Source organism: Zea mays, chromosome 6 (assembly GCF_902167145.1).
Source record: "Zea mays cultivar B73 chromosome 6, Zm-B73-REFERENCE-NAM-5.0, whole genome shotgun sequence".
In the NCBI taxonomy this organism is placed as follows: domain Eukaryota; kingdom Viridiplantae; phylum Streptophyta; class Magnoliopsida; order Poales; family Poaceae; genus Zea; species Zea mays.
In genome coordinates, this window is record NC_050101.1 from 174458417 (window position 1) to 174478603 (window position 20187).

General features: G+C 44.3%; 4 protein-coding genes across 9 annotated transcripts; 2 read left to right on the plus strand and 2 right to left on the minus strand.

Annotated features, from left to right (window-relative positions):
* Positions 1 to 495: 495 nt before the first annotated feature.
* LOC103630699 (uncharacterized) lies at positions 496 to 5082 on the plus strand. Of its 3 annotated transcripts, XM_008651754.3 has the most exons (6): positions 521 to 1193; positions 1359 to 1460; positions 1886 to 3244; positions 3338 to 3472; positions 3691 to 3716; positions 4119 to 5082. In XM_008651754.3, the coding sequence occupies exons 3-6, from the start codon at positions 1939 to 1941 to the stop codon at positions 4839 to 4841; spliced, it is 2190 nt and encodes a 729-aa protein (XP_008649976.1). In that variant the 5' UTR covers positions 521 to 1193; positions 1359 to 1460; positions 1886 to 1938; the 3' UTR covers positions 4842 to 5082. The 3 variants fall into 3 exon arrangements, with proteins under 3 accessions (XP_020395233.1, XP_008649976.1, XP_008649975.1); XM_008651753.3 differs by having other exon boundaries at positions 1886 to 3472; XM_020539644.2 differs by lacking the exon at positions 1359 to 1460 and having other exon boundaries at positions 496 to 1193; positions 1886 to 3472.
* Positions 5083 to 5988: 906 nt separating this feature from the next.
* Positions 5989 to 7971, plus strand: LOC100193856 (RING/FYVE/PHD zinc finger superfamily protein). The gene is made up of 7 exons (NM_001138937.1): positions 5989 to 6396; positions 6528 to 6599; positions 6708 to 6775; positions 6890 to 7016; positions 7103 to 7183; positions 7289 to 7381; positions 7468 to 7971. Exons 1-7 carry the CDS (start codon positions 6184 to 6186, stop codon positions 7543 to 7545), a joined length of 732 nt encoding a protein of 243 aa, NP_001132409.1. The 5' UTR covers positions 5989 to 6183; the 3' UTR covers positions 7546 to 7971.
* Positions 7972 to 8388: 417 nt separating this feature from the next.
* LOC606424 (thiol oxidoreductase 1) lies at positions 8389 to 13964 on the minus strand. 2 transcript variants are annotated; one of them, XM_008650101.3, is made up of 12 exons: positions 13521 to 13964; positions 11546 to 11570; positions 11378 to 11470; positions 10771 to 10952; positions 10455 to 10527; positions 10286 to 10354; positions 10126 to 10199; positions 9904 to 10048; positions 9635 to 9675; positions 9373 to 9519; positions 8813 to 9297; positions 8389 to 8720 (listed from the first exon to the last, which is right to left on the minus strand). In XM_008650101.3, the coding sequence occupies exons 1-11, from the start codon at positions 13745 to 13747 to the stop codon at positions 8826 to 8828; spliced, it is 1548 nt and encodes a 515-aa protein (XP_008648323.1). In that variant the 5' UTR covers positions 13748 to 13964; the 3' UTR covers positions 8389 to 8720; positions 8813 to 8825.
* Positions 13965 to 15552: 1588 nt separating this feature from the next.
* Positions 15553 to 20187, minus strand: LOC103630700 (uncharacterized). 3 transcript variants are annotated; one of them, XM_020539645.3, is made up of 4 exons: positions 19453 to 20155; positions 18156 to 19301; positions 17948 to 18039; positions 15553 to 16332 (listed from the first exon to the last, which is right to left on the minus strand). In XM_020539645.3, the coding sequence occupies exons 1-4, from the start codon at positions 19795 to 19797 to the stop codon at positions 16293 to 16295; spliced, it is 1623 nt and encodes a 540-aa protein (XP_020395234.1). In that variant the 5' UTR covers positions 19798 to 20155; the 3' UTR covers positions 15553 to 16292. The 3 variants fall into 3 exon arrangements, with proteins under 3 accessions (XP_020395234.1, XP_008649979.1, XP_008649977.1); XM_008651757.4 differs by having other exon boundaries at positions 15553 to 17090; XM_008651755.4 differs by having other exon boundaries at positions 15559 to 16307; positions 19453 to 20187.

Consider the following 20187-nt stretch of genomic DNA (forward strand, 5'->3'; position numbering starts at 1 on the left):
TGGCTGGCTGGCCAGAGAGGAGCAGCTGAGCTGAAACAGTGCGGCGGTAGGAATCCACGCACCCCGTGGCCACCCCGAGCGGATCGGATCGGTTCGGATCAGGATGACGAAGCAGCGCTCGAGGCACGGCAATCGGCAGACATGAGGGGGCGGCGACGGCGACGGGGACGGGGACACGGCGCGGCGGCTGTAGCGTCGCCACCTCGCGATGAATGCCAACAGCTAGCTGGGTGGGTAGGCCGCCGAGGCCTAGCGCCTAGCGCGGCGGAAACACACGCGGCCTCGTGCAGACGTGCAGCAGGCCCTCTCGATCGGCGACCTGAGGATCGCGACGGCGCGCGCTGCGGCCACCGGGCGTGTCGCTCGGGCCAGTCCGCGAGCCGTGGTGGGCGCGTAGTCATGTGCCGACGATGCACTTCATCAGTTGATTAGTAACGAAGATTCGTGTTTCTCTCGTCCTGATGTCGACCCGTGGCGTGTAGAGCTAAGCCTGACCTGATGTGAAGAGATAAAATATGAGTTCCACGTCCACGATACGGTCCACAGACAACAGGACCCATCCCACCCACGTCCGTCTCCTGAGATATTTTCCGCTCCCGATCGGCCGTACGCTCCCCATCCGACGACTACGCTGCCGCCACCGCGCTGCCGGCGCAACCGACGGCTGCCTTTTGAGGACGTGGCCGAGGCGGGTTCGCTTTTTCATGTTCCTCCTCTCCCTTCCCCTGGCTTCCCAAGTCCCGTCCCGTCTCCTGGGCTGGCTGACCAGTGACCAGCCCTCTCCCACGTCGCACGCCTGTGGCTCCTGACCTTTCCACCACCGGAGTTAATGCCTCCGCCTCTCCGTCAGCGCCGCCTGGCCTCGCCGTCTCGCTGTGCGCGGCGTGGGTGGTAGCAGTACCACGCGTGGTGGTTGATTGAGCCATTGGATGGGCGGAATTGCCGTTGGCGAGGTGAGGCGTGGAGACTGAGGGGGAGCTGTTGTGGCGCGTGTCTCCCTGTCGCTCACAGCTTCTTTTTATTCACTCCGCGCCCGGTTCCGTTCCGGGGAATGGGTTCTGCGGAAGGATTCTGAGCCGCGGAGTCGGGGGAGGGAGGAGGCGCGACGCTGGTGCGGCCGCTGCTGCCTCGATCTCTTGCCGCCTGGGCTCTCGTACGTACGTCCTCGTAGTCGTCGCCGCGGCGCAATTTGGGTGAGTCCATGCTTACCTGCTCCTGCCATTCCGGCTTCGGAATTTTGGCTGTTTCTTCCCGCGGTTTGGGAGCGATTGCTGCGTGGGAATGAGACCTTGGCTCCTGGTTGCTCCTTGTTCCTTTTTCCGTGCTTTTACGCGGCGGTAATTCTCTGTGTTCCGCAGCGGCGTGCGCGTTCCTTGCCTAGATTGGTGCGATCCAATTTCTGAGAGGCGTAGAGGTGCGGCGCCACAGAACACGAGCGCGCGCGCCTGGTGCTTGCTGAGGTAAATCTATGCTTCACCGTTTGCTCGCTGATGACTTGCTAATAGATCCATTTGATTGATGTAATGTAGTCATTCTGGCTGGGGGGCTCTGTCTGAAAATGGAAATCGGGTTAGCATCACGCTTTCCTGTTTTTCGAAGAGTTTGAATCTTAATGTCATGCCATGCGCATGCACCAAGCAGGATTACCCACTCTTTGTGATGGAAAGCTTCTTATTAGGTTCCACTCCTAATTTTGCTAATTCTAGTGAAATCTCCAGCGTGAATAATCAGCTGGATTTAAAAGTGCACTTGTATCTAGATAACTCTAATGGAACTTCTGAACCTTATCTGTTTTCCCCGTTTACCAGTTTCTGCATGGTTTCTTCTGCCACGAATTAAAAGATCTCGTTGTCTCTGATTTTGTTGTTCTTTGCATCCTTGACAGAAGCATCTGCAACCGTCATTCCAGGCTCACGAGGAAACTCATTTACTCGAATCATGTCGGACTTTGTCAGGAGTAGATATGATAAGCAAGAAGATTTCCAAGTTTTGTTGAGCAAGAAAGATCCTGGAGAACAACCTCAGCACAAGGATTACCTGTGGATGGCTCACTGGACCAAAGCAAGCAGCGCTGCAGAACCCCGAAACAATGACAGCAATCCTTTGGAGGATACCAACAATGGCACTACTACGAAAGATAGCGAGACCTTGCCTTATGAATTCATGAAATCTACAGTTGCTGAAAGGCTCATGGTAGGAGTACGCCATGGAAGTGCCTCCATGCAGCATGTCCGACAATTCAAGTCTAGTATGCGGGGTATGCCACGACTTTCCAATGAATTGGGACCAAAGAATAGTGAACAGGTTGATGAGTCTTTTGAAAAATCTTTGAAAAACGATGCTATGAACTTGAGAACTAGGCAAGTTGTGTCAGAAACATATTCTATTCACAAGCTTTCAGAGTTACCGTTGGATTTTCAGAACCTTGGGAGCTCAGATGATCCAAGTCCAGATTGGAGCCACTTTCCAATGTTCGAAATTAATCAAAAGATTGACAGTATTGTCAACCGTAAACGAAGGTCTCCACCTCTGGATCTAAATGTGTCTGCATCCCATGTGATGGCCCTATCGTCACAAGAATACATGATGCACTCACATCAAACAGCTGATGAGAACATGGATACGTGCAAACCTGCAGAAGGCTTTGCATCTCGTGTAGAAGATCATGCTGGCTTCAATTCAGATCCTCCAGGGCCAAAGTTAAAAGGGCAATTGTTGGATACCATGTCATGTTCTTGCAGCAAGGATGACAACAACTCAGCAGATTGTCCAATAGATGAGCAGCACACAAGCCACTATTTTGCAAACTCAAAGCATGAACTACCCTCTGTATCTAACAAAAAGAAGTTCAAGTTTGCAGGAAACAACCACAATCGAATTGTTGCAAGTGCGTCCCACGATCTGAAGACAAAAAGATCTGCTGTCCATAAACAACAAAGTGCTGCAGAGGCAGTGTTCTGTGCACCAGTACTTGATAGTGAGTTTCAGAATGAACCTATAACTATTTCCAACATCGACAAGAAGGATGGTGAAAATTTTCATGATATGTATAAATGTCTTGGCAAGGCTGTTTCATGTCCTTTGTTACCTTATGAGCATCGTCATCTGAATACACAGAGAACGGAATCTGCAGAAAATTTGAAAGTCTGCACGCTTCCTGATCATCAAACTGCAAATAAATTGACAGAAAAGAGTCATGGTGAGCTGCTGACATATGGACCAAAGTCAAAGGAAATGTATACAGGTTCTTGTAACCAAAGAAGGTCTTATTTCTTTGAAAAGTTAACGATTCCTTCCAAATCACAAAGTACATATCCTAAAAATTCTGCGTCTTCAGGAAAATCTAGCGACTTTGGAGTTTGTATGTATGGCACCAATATTGGCAGTCAGTTATTCAGAGCACAGAATCAATCTTCAGCTAAGACTGAAACATTGCACAGCGATACTCTCATTGGGTCCAAATCCCCAGCAGGTGAGGTCTACCATCTCTACAATACAGTATCAGCTAAGAGCGTGTTTAAGTATTGTTGTTAGTGTTAAAAGGTGCTTCTTAGTTATGCAAAACATATATGCTAACGGAGCAGCATCACTGGACTGTTTTGTCTAATACATATCCTTTTTTTTTCTGTTGCTGATGGTAGCAATATCATTCTCAGACTCACATGTTTTCCTTTTTCTGGATTGTTGTAGGCATCGCTTCATTGTCGGCACAAAAGGTATCAGTGTACCATAATCTGCAGCAATCTTATCTCCTGTCTTGTGCATAAAGAGTGTTCCTGGACTACTTATATTGCTCGATACTAAAAACTAAACAGCAGCATATGGTTTGGAACTGTTTTTCTATTGTTTGGATGGTTTTGAAAGAAAAAAATCCTGAAAAGACTTATAAATTTTATTGTCAGAACTGCATTTTGATGCATGGGTTTTTAGTGTTAGTAGATCTTTCGTGTTTACGCTCTTTAGTTAAAATCTTGGAATTTTATCATATTTAGGTTGGTTTGGATATATGTTCACTGGTTTCACATGATAATTATTTCAAGCTCTGCTCATAGTTATGGACCCGTATCAGTTGATAGATCTATGTACTGATTCTTTCATTACCAATAAATGTACTACAGGACTATGGTTGCACGGACGAAGCAAAAAGTGAGCAGCTCGTAGCTCCGTCCAGGAGAGGAGATTCAGGATACGGTAAAGAAGATGGATTTCATAATGTCAATGAAGGTCATGATGTTTGGTCCAAAGCAACTATTGGTAGTAAGCAATCATGCATGCCCGGAACGGGAATCACGAACCTAGATCTGATACTTTCCCAGATGAGCAGAATGAGAAATCAAATTTCCATTGGTAGAATTCAACCACCAATAGGTGCCGAGCCAAGTGACAGATGGCTCAAGCGCCTACAGCCTGACATACCAGATCCTGACATCCCTGGTTCCAGGAGGCCAAACGTTGGAGGCAGCCCTCCACTCAGGCAAAGAAATCGTTCGTTTGACATGGCACTTCCTTGCAACAGGACTGACACTGGAACAACTGACTGTGTTATGGAGGACCAGAGCTTGGATAAAGTGGAAAAAACGCAAGAAAAGCAAGAAAGTACCCCAATTCCAGCGAAGAGCGTGAATAGCTGGATAGGAAGATGGTGCCAGGGAGGCACTCCTGTTTTCCATGAAGGCCCAGGCCAGGGAAGGCAAGCAACAAAGCCTGGCCGGCCATCTGAAGAACTCGAAGGTCGGTTCCCAAGCATTGCAGCGATGGCGATGATGGGGCGAGCGATGAACAAGCTTCGGCCGTGCGAGCATCAGAAGATGGGGCCACTTGTGGTGTGGAAGACAGATTGACCTCATATATATATGTTTTTGGGTGTAATATAGTGGTTTCTTTCCAAAAAAAGAAAAAAAAATGAAAAGCAACAGTGAATTTTGCCTGGTTTATTGTTTATGGTGTAATAAACCATATGATGGCTCATGGTTTATTGTTTTCTGAAGTGAAAGTAGCTAGGTGTAGTGGATACTGGTGATGTAATGGTCTGGTCTCATATACCAACAATATAATAATATTTTACTGTTTACTGTGTCGTTATGATGATGTGTTGAGGCATTGTCAAGATGAATTTGTGAATTATCCCTGAACAGAAACATCAGTCTTCGTTTTTGTTTTGATAGGGGAACCGTCATGCGCCAACATGTTGTAGAACAGCTAATGATGAAGCAAAATATATATAAAAAAAGATGATGAAATCACAATCCGTGTAACTGGGAGCAATGAACAGCTGGCAAGCAATGAACTAATTTCGTGTAATTGGGAGCAAAACACTGTTGGCTCGAAGAAGAAAAAAAACAAGTCATGCATATTACCAATGTTTAAATTTTGAAAATGTGAGCTATTATTTCCAAAACTAGGATGGCTTTTTACTGACGACCATCTCGTGAAACATGCATGACTAAGGAGGGGAGGACCCCACATATTGGTAACAAGACATGGAAACGTGTACGAAAGGTGAGACTGCAGGTATCATCAGAGCTCTAATCCATATGATGCAACACCTTTCTTTTCTTCCCTTGTCAACTTCCCCACCCCTAAACCAAACCAGAATCGCATGGTTTATGACAAACCGACAAGCGAAAGAGGATACCGGATACCAGCCTATCAGCATCAACAGGATACAAAAATGCTAATGCGATTTTGTTGTAATTCGGATACCAGAACAATGCTTGCTTGAACAACGCTTAGAGCAATGATATGGTATGGCTCCATTATTTCTCTAACTATAACTTGTTTGTGTTTTAGTGGGGAAAGAATATCTTTATTTATTAAGGCAGCAATCAACACTCGATCGGTTTGCCGCCGAATTCCCCGGCGGTGCCTTGTTCGCTGCATGCACCAACGATTTTGTTGTAAGATGTTTGAGAAGCAAGCAACTGTCAGCACTCAGCAGTGCCAAAGAGGCGCCTAGCCGCCTACTCCATCTCTTGCTTCCCTGCGGCATTCTCTCGGCGCTTCAGATATCCAAATCCCTCGCCGCAAGCCTTCCCCTTCAGCCTGCCCGCCGCTGGCGCTGCCCTTCTTCCCCGCCCCCTTCCATTCCGTCTGCATCCGTCTTCATTACCATTCTTACGCTCGGGCGGTTCGTCGTCTCGAGCTTCCTTCCCGGGATCGACGACGGCAGGCCGCTCCGCGGTGATGGCGGGCCGGTCGCTCGCGGAGCCCAGTCTTCGGTCCGCCACTGACGACGACGTCTCTGCCGTGCCCTCTACCACCACGTCGGCTGCGCGCGGTGTGTCTGCCCAAGACGAGGGGCCGGCGAGCGGTGTGCTGGTAGAGTGCAGGATCTGTCAGGAGGACGGCGACGAGGCCTGCATGGAGGCTCCTTGCTCCTGCAAGGGAAGCTTGAAGGTACAACGCGTCATCGGCCGTCATGCTTATCCGATCCTAGTCCGTTTCAGCAATTGTTTTTGGAGGAGCGAGGGGAGAAAAGTTCCAGGAATTCGAACTTCGGAGGGTTAATATAATGTGTTCTGTTGCAGTACGCCCATCGCAGATGCATTCAGCGGTGGTGTGACGAGAAGGGAGACACCGTGTGTGAGATATGCTTGCAGGTGAAATCCTAATCTAGTGCTGAGATAGTGTTTCACATCCAAAAGAAAAAAAAAAGAAAGAAAAAGGAAACTAAACTGACTGCTATCTTGTGATCCACGGCCGTGCAGCAATTTGTGCCAAACTACACTGCCTCTTCAAAGCTGTTTCAGCGCGGAAGAAACACGTTTTTCTTCAGGTAGGTGCCTTGGGACTTGGCTTGTTATCGCAAGAACGAATCTGACCGCTAACCAGGAGTGCATTGTATACCCATCCATCCATCCATCCATCTATCTCGTTTCTCAACCTGCAGTGCTCCTGGCTACATCCAAGCACGGCCGATGCAGAACGCGGATCACTCCGCTACGTCGACAGGCTACGGACACGACCAAACGCCGGATCCTACCGGCGTACTATGCTGTCGCATAATCGCCATCGCTGTAAGTACAGTTCAGTACATGGCCGGTTTCCTGTTCGTCCAAAAGAAAGAAGAGTTGACATTCTGAAACGTCCACCCTTCATTCAGCTGATGGTCCTCCTCGTCTTCCGCGACGCCGTCTCCGTCTTCCTGGGTGACCAAGACGCCTACACCGTTGCAGTGGTCACGGTAAGGCTCTGGATCACAACACATCCTTGCAAACCTAGGTGCGTCGCATGTGGATGCTTGTCTAACCTACCTAGCACAAATCATCCTCCTTGGGAAAAAAAACAGCTGCTGATGCTTAGAACCGCGGCCATCGTCATTCCGGTCTACATCATACTGGTGGCGGTTACCGAGCTGCTGCACCGACGCCGGCATCGGCAGGTTTGTCTGGATCTTTTTACGAAAGGTCATGCTGCAAGATGACCGTACATGCAGTTTCAAGCTGAGGCGTGACTGGCGGTGTGCAGGTTGTGCACGGCCAGGCTTCAGATCATGCGGCAGAGGAGCGGACGCAGCCGCAGCAGCATGTCATCAGCATTCAGTAGCAGGCTGGCCATGGCCATCCATCCTGGTGTTCTTGCTGTGCTGTCGTCCAGAATTGTGTTGATCCTTCGACGAACGACTGAGCTTCAGGTGTGACGTGACGTGCCAGCGAATATGATATGGAAGATGACTTGGCTGTAATCGTAGCTTCAGAACAGCTTTGACTGCACCTGTACATAGTAGTAGTAGCAGTACCTTATTTAACTGCTCCCAGCAGCATTCTATAGAGAGTTAGAGACCACTGTACGTGACCACCACTTTCTTCGGATGAAGTTGAATCAGAGGTAAGGCAAATTCAGAGCTCCACAGGTTTGTGCACTGGGCGTAGTCATGGGCTCATGGCCTCATGGGGCGGGTCTGAGCTATGAAACTTCCAAGAAACATATGTTGGTCACTCAACCGAGATACTCAGTTTTAGCGGCCAAGGTATATTTCATATTTGTAAATCCTGTGAAATTTCGCAAAACATCGTTCAATGTGATCTTATTCTAATTTACTTAATAATAATAATATTGTTCAAGTTAAAATTATCTCTGAAACATGTATTTTCAACATGAAAAAAATACATATACATGTTTCACCAGAACTAAGGTATTGACTGATTGACATTCTAAATTTTGATCAACTTATAGGAAACAGTAGCAACATTTGTATTTCTAAATAGATTTATCATAAAAACTAAAGTTGGTCATTTATCTAGTGTTATTTATGACGCGTCACAATTATCAATATTTTCTTACATAAAAATTTGCCAAGAAATGGCATTTACATCCTTTTTCGACTGGACGTAGTACGGCAACCATTAGGATGACAGATACAACATCGATGAAGTTTCAGCTCAGCAATAAAGTAAGGCACAGCGTTTTCACTCATTAAATTGATAATATTACATCGATAACCAGGTAAAGGTATCCGAGAAACATGTTAAGGGCAGAGTTTACACGTTCAATCTGTATTACCTGTTGCAACAAAGTTCGCGCCGTCGCGCAACACTACCACGTGACTCAGCACTACTAAATCTACTCTGTATGTTTTTCATCTGTTTTCGACTCTTTTGGGCCCATCGTCAAGATAACCGGTCCAGAAAATTTACACTCACGGAGGCTACTTCTGATGCAGACATGCAGTTTAGGGTTTGCAAGTGGTGCAAGATATTCAGTTCCAGTTCTTTCTTTGCCTGTGAAATGAACAAAGGAGACAAAAAGACCCTAATCACTTCTCTATGATATGAATCTACAAGGCTCGGATTAGTAATGGAATCCTACGAACCTAAAATGTTTAGTCAAATTTTCTTTAAAGAACGTAAATGGTAGTACTTTCTGTTCTTCTGTTGGGTCCTCCAGAAGCATGCTAGCGCCCCAAATGTACAGCTAGCAAGGGCGATACCCAGGGCAGCTCCAATAGGTACTGTTGCGGCACTGGATGCGGAAGAATCGTCAGAAATTGAGGCTACTTGAAAGGACTGCATGGAGGTCTCCCTGTAGGATGATACAAGCATCTTCCCGTAGTAGTTAACCAAGAAATTGAATACTTCATCTTCATTCCACTCAACCTGCATGGCTCCATCAGCCGTCCTACTAGAAGAACGGTAGCACAATGGACAGAGTTGCTTTGGAGGCCATATGATCTTAGGAAATGAAGGATCAGCATTGTCTAACTCCTTTTCTTCTTTCATCAACCTCTCGTTAACTTTGTTATGCGCGGTCCATAGCCAGAGGGCAAGGTCACGGGCAGATTTGAAGGGGACTGATACACTACAGGTGAACGGTAACTATTAAACATGCAGTTGATTTCTGTGGCAATATATGGCTAGAGTAGTTTTTCCAAACCTTGAACACATTTCATAGAAGTGTGTGCGGCATTCCTCACATATGAAGAAATTGTGGATGAAATCACAAATTGATGTAAATGTTGTTTGGCTCTCTCCATCTCCGATTCGGACAGTTAGTGAATGCAGCAAAACCCATAGGCCACAGCTGATACAGAAGCAAATGTAAATTTCATGTGATATTGAGCTTCTCAATGAAGTCTCAGAAAGAATATCAAATAAATTTTGCACGTTTCCAATAAAATATAGAGCGCAGAAATCACCTAAATCCTCTTGTTTCCTTTTTACTTCCTCGGCAGAAAATCTGCAACACAAGTACAAAGAAAACAAATGTAAACTCAAAGTAACAATTGCAAGGGAGAGATTTGAATTCCTTAAACATTCAACGCAAAAAGATGTAGCCAAAAGCAATTAAAGAAATGGTTCAAAATCATAGTGTGGATTATGATGTTTAAGGGTTATTGCAGAGGGGAGGGGGCGATAGCATTATTAATTATACATGCAGACTGACTGACTGAAAATTTTGGCATACCCAGTATCCACGTGGCACTCCATTTCCACATACTTTCTCTCCTGCACCTTTCAACAGTGTAGTACTGTCTTCCAAACTTAATGAGAGGTTTGTATGCCAGTGATCATCAAAGTCAATAAGTAGCTCAGCAGATCCTCTTCGACACCTAAACAATAAACAAATGATGCATAATACAGCACAGCTATGCATTGGCACTAGTATCTCAAAAATTCACCTCCATACCTCTTTGATGGATGATGAGCCACCAAAATTTGTAAAAAGCTAATAAGCGAGTCACGAGTGTCTGGTTTGATCATCTACAGTTGCAGGTAACATTAGCAATAATCATAAAAAGAGGTGCAGACAGCACATTAGTTGGAAGTTTTGATCATTTCACTCAAACCTTGTGCTCCAAAATTATCTGCAATGCATGAGATGTAGCTTCCTCAACGTCATAAATTGCTCGAACAATCTATCAGCATAAAATTATTAGTAAATAGTGCTTCATAAGGACTGAATCTTTTCGTAGATCTCATGGAAATTTACTCAAGTAAAACAGTATGCAACTGCACCTGTTCAGGATCTGAAGTATTTTTTGGGTGCATACTTTCATTCTCATACTTTTTGTCGTCTAAATTGAATGAGCTGCAAAAAAAGACGATTCGATGGCTGTATCAGTAAAAATAAAGCATGTATATAATGGTTACATGCTTACATTAAACTAAGTCCTAAAGTAATTCAAACCATAACAGAATTAGGGCCAAACCAATCCACCAGCATACTTCCAGATAAACACAGGCAATAAAAGAGAAATGCAAGAACAGATGTAAAAGCAGTTGCTGATTTGATATGAAATTGTGTACTAAAGCATAATAGGTGGCAACTAACCTTCCCATCTTCTTATTTATCCATTTCAGTAACCGATCTGCTGTTCTTCCATCATCAATTAGTTCCAATTCACTATTCTCTTGCTTTGGTTTCCACTGAGCCAAATTGAATTTTGTTGGCGGACCCCACACCAGGTAAGGATAATGGTCAACAGAGAATTTGTTGCAAAGATCCACGTTCACCTGTGCTGTCGAACATTCAAAAGAAATAAGGCATCACTGCATGCCAATGCAAACCACAACATGTTTTCATTATTTACCAGCTTCATCGTCTTCTGACATAACACTGAAACTAAACTAAATCAAATTCAGCACTAGTATGTTTGGATGGTGGCTGGAAAAGGCTGCCTGGCCAGGCAATGCCAGCCTGACAGAATTCCATTCAAACAAACCCTATTAATGCTAGAGAGAGAGAGAGAGAGAGAATTTCTTTCTATTGTTTTAGATATAATAAAAGGGGAACAGAAGATTAAATAATTCTATAAGGAATAACATTATCAAGTTAACAGTTAGATTCGATCACAGAAAAAAAACCCTTTCAAAGTTCTTAGTTGTTTAGATCAAAGAAATTGAAAACAAAAAATCACTATTCACTGGAGCTACTATACCTTTGATGCACAATCAACTCGTGCCATCACAACAGTCCCTGGATGTGCAGCATCTGGGCCATTGAAAAGTTTTGCAACCCTCTCATAGTGAGGCTGTATATAAAGAGGAAACGAGATCAGCATGAATTGCAGTTCAGATCATAGTAGAGTCTACTGCCGGTTACATACCTTGTAGTTTCTGCAGGCAGGACACCTGAGCAAACATGGCAGTCATTCAAGTTAATAGCAGTACAACAATACATTGAAATGACGTAAGCAGGAAATAGATGGAGAGAAGAAAATCTCAAGACTTTATTGCAATAAAAGTTGGCAACAAGCGGTGGTCATCGGTCGATCGAGAAACTATTGGATAATGTTAGCCCACGCCTCAATAATAAGAAAAATAAGTCCAGAAATGGCAACTGGCAGTCTAGCATTTTATTCAACTGCAAAAGTTCTTCAGTAAGTGAGAACCCTCGGGGTACAGAGAATTATATACTGTACTACTGTAGCATGGTAGAATAGACTTATAGCCAACACCACTTCACAGCCATATCTTTGATTGATGACTTCTAAATAAAACATAATAAATTGAATATATTATTTAAAAACTCAGTCGGTGGGGAAATACTACCTCACGTTATTTAACTAAGAAGAAATTCAATCAACCAGACCAAGAAAGCCTCTGAACCCCAGCTTCATCCCATAGGGCCGCATCATAACCTGGGGTGACCATGAGCTTTTGGGCTGGCGGACCACTGCAAATACCGGGTCCAAACCAACAAAAGCAGTCGGAAATGGTATCGTCTATACGAAACGATTGCCGGTCGATCGGAAATTTACCCGGCTTTGTAATTAATCTACATATTGTCGACTACAATATGATGTTGACAGATATTTGAAATTCAAATTTTAAAATACGGTATTTTTTTGGAAATGATAGTCTTTATGGAAACGGCATGGTTCCGAGGCTCTGATTTCGGGATTTTCAGTTTCGGTTTTCATCCCTAGGCCCTAGCTACAGGTGCTCTAGCACTATCAGGGAGGGGACAAATTGAATACATTATTATCCACATGAACTTAATTTCAAAGCAATTTGACAGGCAAATATAGATTCTAGAGTGTGAATTTTGGATTGAGACACAACAAGTTTGAGATCGTTCCAAGGGTTTTTTAAACGAATCAGTCAGAAGAGCTGCCGATTATATTAAAAAGAAAATCCAGACTGGATAAATACAACAGAGCAACCATGAACCCGGTAGGGTCAAGCAACCCTAACAGCCTAGCAACATAAAAACAACTAGACAACTAAATGTGGTGTCCCGTTGGATTGGAACATCAACACTGACCACTTCACACCACCTTGCCACAACTTTACCAAGCTGCACCACTCTATACCAGAAACGCACAAATGCATTCCAAGGTTGCATACACATTAAATTACCTCCTATGTAGCAGACACTTTAGTACAACTTCAGAAAGAAACGATAACGATGAAGTAAAGTAAGACTCGATGAGCACGTCACATGTGGTACAGGTCTACAGACAAGCATATGCATATAGCACATAGTTGAGGAAATTGTTTTTGACCAAACGTACAATTTAACATGTTGCTCCGGCCACATCCATAGTAGAAAATCTAAATGCCTATATCGCAGGTGTCGACATAATTACTGCAAATCTTCAATAGTTGCGGAGGCTGCAACAAGGAGGGACTACTAAGCCATAAAGTTCCTCATACCCAATAAGAGATGGTCGCAGAGATCCATTTTGTACGTCCTTTTGACTTCATATTTGCGCTTGTAGATGTCACTGCACCAGTGAAGCTCGGCAGCAACACTCTAATCGGATTGAGCCGTGCACCCAACCACCCGATAGACCTCAGCTTACACTAACAAACAATCCTAGCATTCCCAAAAAACACAAAAAATCGCTGGAGCTATATTATTCAGGTGTCGCCCACACCATAGCTGAGACGAAATAATCACTTGGATTTCGAGTCACAGATTCAAATATCTCAATTCCCACATATCGTACGATCTCAACTTCCGCGACTCGGAGACTAACGCGCCGAGAGATTTGGAACGAGGCCGGCCGCATCGAATCAACGGGAACCAAAAGGGTAAAAAAAACGAATGAACGAAGTCAGAGACGAGGGGTCGACCAGTGGGCGAAGAACTCGACGACCGCGAACGACTCCGGCGAAGTCTGGAGGAAGGCGGTGAAGTTGGACGCGTCGAGGTCCACGGCCGCGTCCCCGTCGGCCGCCTTGGCGCCCCCGACGCCGAGCGAGCGGAGCGCGACGGCCCCGTGCGGCGCCGAGCCGAGGCAGGCGGCGAGGACGGCGAGGGCGAGGAGGAGACGCCGCGCCGCCGCCGTCGAGGCGGCCATGGATCGCGGCGACGTCGGATCTCTCGGCTGCGCCGGCGGGGTTTGGTGATCCGTTTCGGACACCTGCCTACCCCGCTCGGACCTCGGAGAGTCCTCCTACTACTCCTAGTGGGGCGATTAGCAGGCTGGGTTTTACAGCGATTTGTTTCGCCGATCTCGGAAAAAGGCTTTTGCGCAATTACGTCTTCTTTTTTGATGGGCAATTATGCAATTCTCTGGGATGCAAGTGCTACTAAGGGCTCCTCTGACAGGGCTCTGGCTTCTGCAAAAACGGCTTTAGCTCTGACTCACGAGGTGAAGTCATTCTTTAGATGAGCCAAAGCCATTCTGAAAAATCATTTGGCAAAACGGCTTATAGATTGTTTTCAGAAAGACCTTTGTATAGTTTACTTTTTATAGATCTCTCTTGTACGTGGCTAGAGATTGAGGACAGGACCAAAAAAAAATTTGGACTGGTGGGAGGGCTATTGTGCAAAAATGACGTGAGCTGAAGCCGGGTGAGCCACTTTTTTGGCTCATGCCCTCTAGTTCATTTTGGAAAAGCACTTCACTGGTGAAGGCATTTGAAAAAGAGGTGTTTGGCACAACTTTTGCATGAGCCAGAGCCGAAGCTGAAAAATAAGCTCTACCAAAGGGGCCCTAAAGCTGCAGCCTGATTTGCTTGTCAAATAGTGGCGTGCTGGGATAGGCGCACCGTGGCTTCTGCGGTGTTCATTGACTGACACATGGGTCCCCAAGAATGTCTTGGGATGCGTTCACCGTGGACCAGCGGTTTTTGGTGTTGGGTTCGGTGCGAGGCAGGGAGAGGCACGCAGCGGAGCATATATGTTTTGTTTTATGTGTTTAGCCTATTTTAAAAAAGAAGCCAACTTCTAAATGTTCTACCAACTTAATCACATGAGTTAAGGCATGTTTAGTTGCATGACTAAAGTGACAATAATTGCCACACATTTTCTACCTCACTTACCTAAGGTCAAATATTCAAATTATGTGCCATATCTTAGACAAACCTAAGATAATCTTACCACACTTTATGTGTAATCAGATCAGATATGAACATATATTACTCGTTTTATATTTGTTTTCATATTTTCTCTTTGATATGGATCGGATACAGATATTATTAAATTGTATCAGATAAGGTTTGAATAGATATCAGCATCTTAAATATCCAACTTTGAGAATACGGATACAAAGATTGGATACGGATCAGATACCAAGTATTTCGGATACATATATTATTAAATTGTATCAGATAAGGTTTGAATGGATATCAGCGTCTTAAATATCCTACTTTGAGAATACAGATACAAAAATTGGATACGGATTAGATACTAAGTATTCGAACTTAGATACGGATTGGATCTCAGTCCTCTTAGATGGATCGAACTTCGAATATCGACACGTAATATTCATACCATTTGCACCTCTATGACCTACACAGAAGGAAAAAAAATCTTACTACAACTGTGGCTACAAACTAAACTCACGTCTAACTCTATTAAACAAGTCTAATCTTAGACGTGGCAAACTATGGCAAGTTATGGCAAGTGAAGCACCGAACCAAACATCACAGTCTTTCTTAAAAACGTTTTCTCAAGGGTTTCTCTCCTTTTTGCAACGCTACTCAATCTCCCTGCCTCGCACAGGGTTGACCCACAAAGAAAGTAAAGATAGCGTTGCACCGAACCCAACACCAAAAACTTGGACGGCCATCAATCCAAATACAAGTATTTTTCAAAGTAAAAGCTCGTCTAGTCAGATTCATGCGTTACTCGCTTTGCATCCTTTGACAGTGCTGGATGTTTAGCAAAACACAAGCGAAAACAGGCTCGTTTAATAGCATACCGATATTTACCCATTTTCTCTCAGGAAAGCATCTAGGGGATACAAAGAGCCGCCGGTGGAACCAGATTTTAATATCCTCGCTTCGACAACAACAAAGCTGCTTTTTAGCACACTACAAGTTAGGATATGCTAGAATTAAAATCTAACATTAAGCCACAAATCAAGATTCATGCATAAGTCAGGAATCAAGATTCACGCATAAGGCAAGTGGCCTCGATCCACTCCAGCCAAACAGCATGCTTCCTTGGTGAATCGCGACGACGTTTCTCTCTAAAAAACTAGATTCGCCACACTAGCTTCTTGACTTTAGAGGCGACTGATCTAGTGCCCGAGGCTCCCACAGTCCCACCTGAGTGAGAACTCCTAGGAGGAGAAATCGGGGCAAACCTTTCTCTCTAAAAAATGGAGATGCTGCTTCGAACCCGACCTGGTGATTGAGATGCTCTCACCACACTAGCTCCTTGACTTGAGTCCCAAAGTATCCATGATACACTGCCGTTTAGATTGTCTCTTGTCGAACCATTTTCTATATTTAAACTTCTTAAACTTTTGGAGTTGCTTCAAGGCATTTGAATAATCTTTTCCTTCTTCACATTCAACATAATCCAGTATATCAGCCCACGACTTTCGTGAATATTCAGGATGACACTCAAAAAACCTTTGACCGGCAGGCTTTCCAACTCTGGAATTGCATTCCTCAGGAGCGCCCAAACTGCAACGAGATAACATAATTCAAACTAAACAATTATTAGAAGCTAATAGGCACGTGAACAAGAGGTCAAGGGACGCATGAAACTAGTATTAGTCTGACATGTTAAAAAAGTGTCTGGATGAGAACGATAGAACAGTCCACCATCATCAATTTGATCTATAGGAACTCACTCTGATCAAATTTGGTAGCAGGATTTAAATTGGTCTTGACTACATATCACAAGATGGAAATAATAGTGGTAAGCAACTGATGCATACTACCATCTTCTACTTGTCCTTTTGACATTCCTATAGTCAGTTTCTTCAAAAAAAATTATAATATACATTTCAATGGAATTTATCCAGCATTCTGGTCTTAATATCAATGTTGCATCTTTTATCGATTAAAATTGCTATACACCCACCAATAGTCACCAGGAATTCGTTAACTACTGGTCAAAGGGGGGAAGAAATGAGACATGCGCAATTGTTTTTAATATTATTAATAGGGTATTAACTTACTCCCTCTGTCCTAAATATTTGCAATTCTATAATTCAAATTTTGTCCCAAAATAAAAGGTCACATAGTAGGTGATATAGGTTTGGGAGATCCAACGTGCAGCACTACTACTCTTGCCTCCCACCAGTCCATCAGCATGAGACCAACAAAATATGTAAAAAAAATTAACTTCTCTCTCAAAAAATAACCAACAGTCTTATCCCTCCGTCCAGGGGAGTACAGAAAGCTCCCATGCACTCTGTTCATGAGTTCTGCACCGCAACTTCCAAGCCGCTGCTGTTGCACCTGTGCAGGCATGTCAAAGCCTTTTTATAGGGGCAGTATCGTAATTTGGCGGCTACACATATCTGCTCAGCATCATCCTAGATGGGCGTGCAAATATTTTGGGAGAGAAAATATGCAAAAATATAATGTCATGGGTCTACAAGATTTAAATCTAGTAATGTGCTTCCATTGAATAGATGTAACTTTGCAAGAACTGGAAAGCACCGCAAATCTCTAAGAGAAGACCTCTTTCCCTCATACCCACATCCAACTAAGACTTAGCCAAACTGCAAGGTTATGAGATGGATGATGTGGAACCATTGTGCATGCACTTAGCATATATCACTGGTCAAAATTTTCAGTTTCAATAAATAATACAGTTTAGTAACAGATGGAGCATGTATTATCTTTGCCATCAAAGTTTCTTTAACCTGTTAATATTCTATTATCTACAAAGTTTTCTGTTCAAGCGCATCCATGCCATTTTTTTATATCAAAGCATTACTAATGCAACCTCAAAAAGATATCTTTTCCCTAAGGATTAACTTCCAGTTCACACAAAAAAGTAAAAACTTACATGTAACAGAAATGCCAATAGAAAGAAGCTAAGGTAAATACTACTACTCCATTCCAAATTATAAGACTTTATTGCCTTTTCTATATACAATGCTTCTATTATGTATCTAGACATGGTGTATATCTAAGTGCATATTAAAAGTTATGTAGCTAGAAAAGCCAAGATATCTTATATTTTGGAATGGAGAAAGTAGAAGATATTGTTCCTGATTTCATTTCCAAATTAAGACATAAAACAAAGACAGGTTTCTCAATTGTGGACCTAAAGCTACAATAACTGAAAATGTAGTTGCACAGCCTACCTGATTCCATCATCATAAAAGCGCCTGCCTTTATTATGAGATTTATGTATGCTTTTATACCGTAATATTATCTCTTTAGTTCGAGCAGAAACCTGCATACATGGTACTCAAATTGAATGGAATTGTAGAAATAAAATAATGCAAAAAGAAAAAAAGGAAAATAAATATGAACCAGGAAGAATCAATATATGATATAGGCAAGCGCTACCTCTACAATCCCCTTTTCGGTATTGCAGAAAACTGGAGAATATTTGGAGACATCCATAGGGAGATGAAATGTACCCCAACTTTGCTCTTCAGCAATAAGATTTGTGGCGATCATCATCATGATAATACAACCTTTCCACAGAAAGCCAAGCCTTCTTCTTAAACAACAAGTTGATAAGCTAGCAAAATGAGCCAACATTAGCATTGAGGCACTTTCACTTTCCACTGACTCCCCAATAATAGCCAGGAGGTCATATCTATGAAGCTCATCTGTTCCATATTGCCCAAGCAAACTGATAATTTCACATATAACATTGTATTCCTTGCAGTTTGCTTCATAATTTTTATTGTGCAGGATGTATAGAATTGAGGAGCCCATTACCCTAGTTGCTGCAGCAAGGCAAATAATCTCATCTGATACCTCAGTATCAGGTTCACTCACCTCCTTTTGCTTTGCACAGCACAGGATACTAGACAATATACCCTTCACAAACACAATACATTCTTGCCTGAACTTTTCAAGAAACATATGCTGGTTCATTTCAATTATGCAACCAATATCACTCTCATTGACAGGAAGATCATCACCACAGTGCAATTCACAAAACGAAAGCAGACGATAGATCTGACTTCTGAGTTTCTGATCAGTGCTATCTTTGATACAACTAAAAGATCTTTTCTTGCCCAAATAATTCAGTGGGGGTATTGCACTGCGGGTTATGTTGAAAACACGCAATGCCGGTAAATATCTGACATAAAGATTCATGGCATATCTAAACGCTAGCATATGCGAGTTAAGATTTTGACCACTGGTGCATCTTGACATGAGCAGTAAAAGATGTGCTTGTACAACAGCCGGCAAAGAGAGGTAGGTCCTTTGAACCAGCACAAAAGCCCCCTGAAAGCTGATTTCTGGAGTCCGCTGCAATGCCCTCCCCGACCAAGAAAGTGCACTCAGAAACACCTCAAATGCCCCCTCGTCCAGTAATGATGAAATGAAGTGGCGGCACACAAGTTCAAGCATTATGTGCTCATCCTCGTATGGGTCAGCCTCAGCGAACATCCTTGATCCTTCACGTGCAGCACAGTTGGCTATAATCAAGCAGCTCCTCAAATGGTCACTAGAAACAACACTCTCAGTGAAGACCTGCACGAACCGGAAGAAAGTTTAACTATCCAAACCAATCCGCCCACAGTACATTTCAGTGGAACGGGAAATCAGCACTTGAAACTAGTTCATAAACAATTGGTAAAGAAATTGACGCAACCGAGTGAAGAGAGGGTGCTGTAACGGGTACCTCGATTGCAGGGAGGAGGGAGGGCGAGAGGTCCCGAGAGAGGATGGCGCCAACGGAAGCGAGGAGGCCGCGGCAGCATCGAGCGGCTAGTTTTGGATCGCCAGCGTTGAGAAGAGGCAGCAACTGGAGGCAGCGGCGAAAGAGCGCCGGGAGGTTGGAGCGAGGAGGCAACGTCGAAGAGGAGATAGAGAGCTCCGCCAAGGTGAAGGTCGCCACGCGCCGGGCGGCTTCCAGCTCATTGGCGTCAGGCATCGGCCGCGGATTGGAGGCAGAAACCCTAGGATTTATTTTTCTTGCCTCGAGGGAGAAATGGGAGCGGCAGAGAAGGTGATGCAAAGCTGTCATTCACCAACGGCGCGCATGTCTTCCGCTCCCTGACGCAATGTTGCTTCGACTGGCGCAGGTCGCTGTTCCTAGCTGCCGCCGGCCACACCTCAGCCCCAGCCGGCGAGGAGCAAGTGGCCAGCCCAACCCAGGGAACCGGCGTTGGGCGTTGGGCGTTGGTGAGAGGCTCCGTCGGCCGTGAGCCCCGCCTCCACCTACTGTCGATTCGCCGAACTCCAGTCGTGGTCTCGTGGAGCCGAGTAGCCGACAGCAGCCCCGCCGCCCTCCTGTGATAAGAGGGGCGTCGATCGGGGAATTGGGGAACGGGGTTTTGTGGTGCGTGTGACCGTTAGCTATAACTCAAACGATTCACTCTCTCAAATTTCTCCTTTTCTTATTTTCTATTCCTAT

Coding starts and splice junctions, on each gene's coding strand:
- LOC103630699 (XM_020539644.2), top strand. CDS start 1,939: ATGTCGGACTTTGTCAGGAGTAGATATGATAAGCAAGAAGATTTCCAA. Junction 3,473..3,690: donor TGGGTCCAAATCCCCAGCAG/GTGAGGTCTACC, acceptor GGATTGTTGTAG/GCATCGCTTCATTGTCGGCA. Junction 3,717..4,118: donor CTTCATTGTCGGCACAAAAG/GTATCAGTGTAC, acceptor AATGTACTACAG/GACTATGGTTGCACGGACGA.
- LOC103630700 (XM_008651755.4), bottom strand. CDS start 19,797: ATGACAGCTTTGCATCACCTTCTCTGCCGCTCCCATTTCTCCCTCGAG. Junction 19,302..19,452: donor CCCTCCTCCCTGCAATCGAG/GTACCCGTTACA, acceptor CGGTTCGTGCAG/GTCTTCACTGAGAGTGTTGT. Junction 18,040..18,155: donor CCGAAAAGGGGATTGTAGAG/GTAGCGCTTGCC, acceptor CCATGTATGCAG/GTTTCTGCTCGAACTAAAGA.
- LOC100193856 (NM_001138937.1), top strand. CDS start 6,184: ATGGCGGGCCGGTCGCTCGCGGAGCCCAGTCTTCGGTCCGCCACTGAC. Junction 6,397..6,527: donor CCTGCAAGGGAAGCTTGAAG/GTACAACGCGTC, acceptor GTTCTGTTGCAG/TACGCCCATCGCAGATGCAT. Junction 7,382..7,467: donor ACCGACGCCGGCATCGGCAG/GTTTGTCTGGAT, acceptor GGCGGTGTGCAG/GTTGTGCACGGCCAGGCTTC.
- LOC606424 (XM_008650101.3), bottom strand. CDS start 13,747: ATGGCCGCCTCGACGGCGGCGGCGCGGCGTCTCCTCCTCGCCCTCGCC. Junction 11,571..13,520: donor GTCGAGTTCTTCGCCCACTG/GTCGACCCCTCG, acceptor ATGTTTGCTCAG/GTGTCCTGCCTGCAGAAACT. Junction 9,298..9,372: donor TTCTATGAAATGTGTTCAAG/GTTTGGAAAAAC, acceptor GTTCACCTGTAG/TGTATCAGTCCCCTTCAAAT.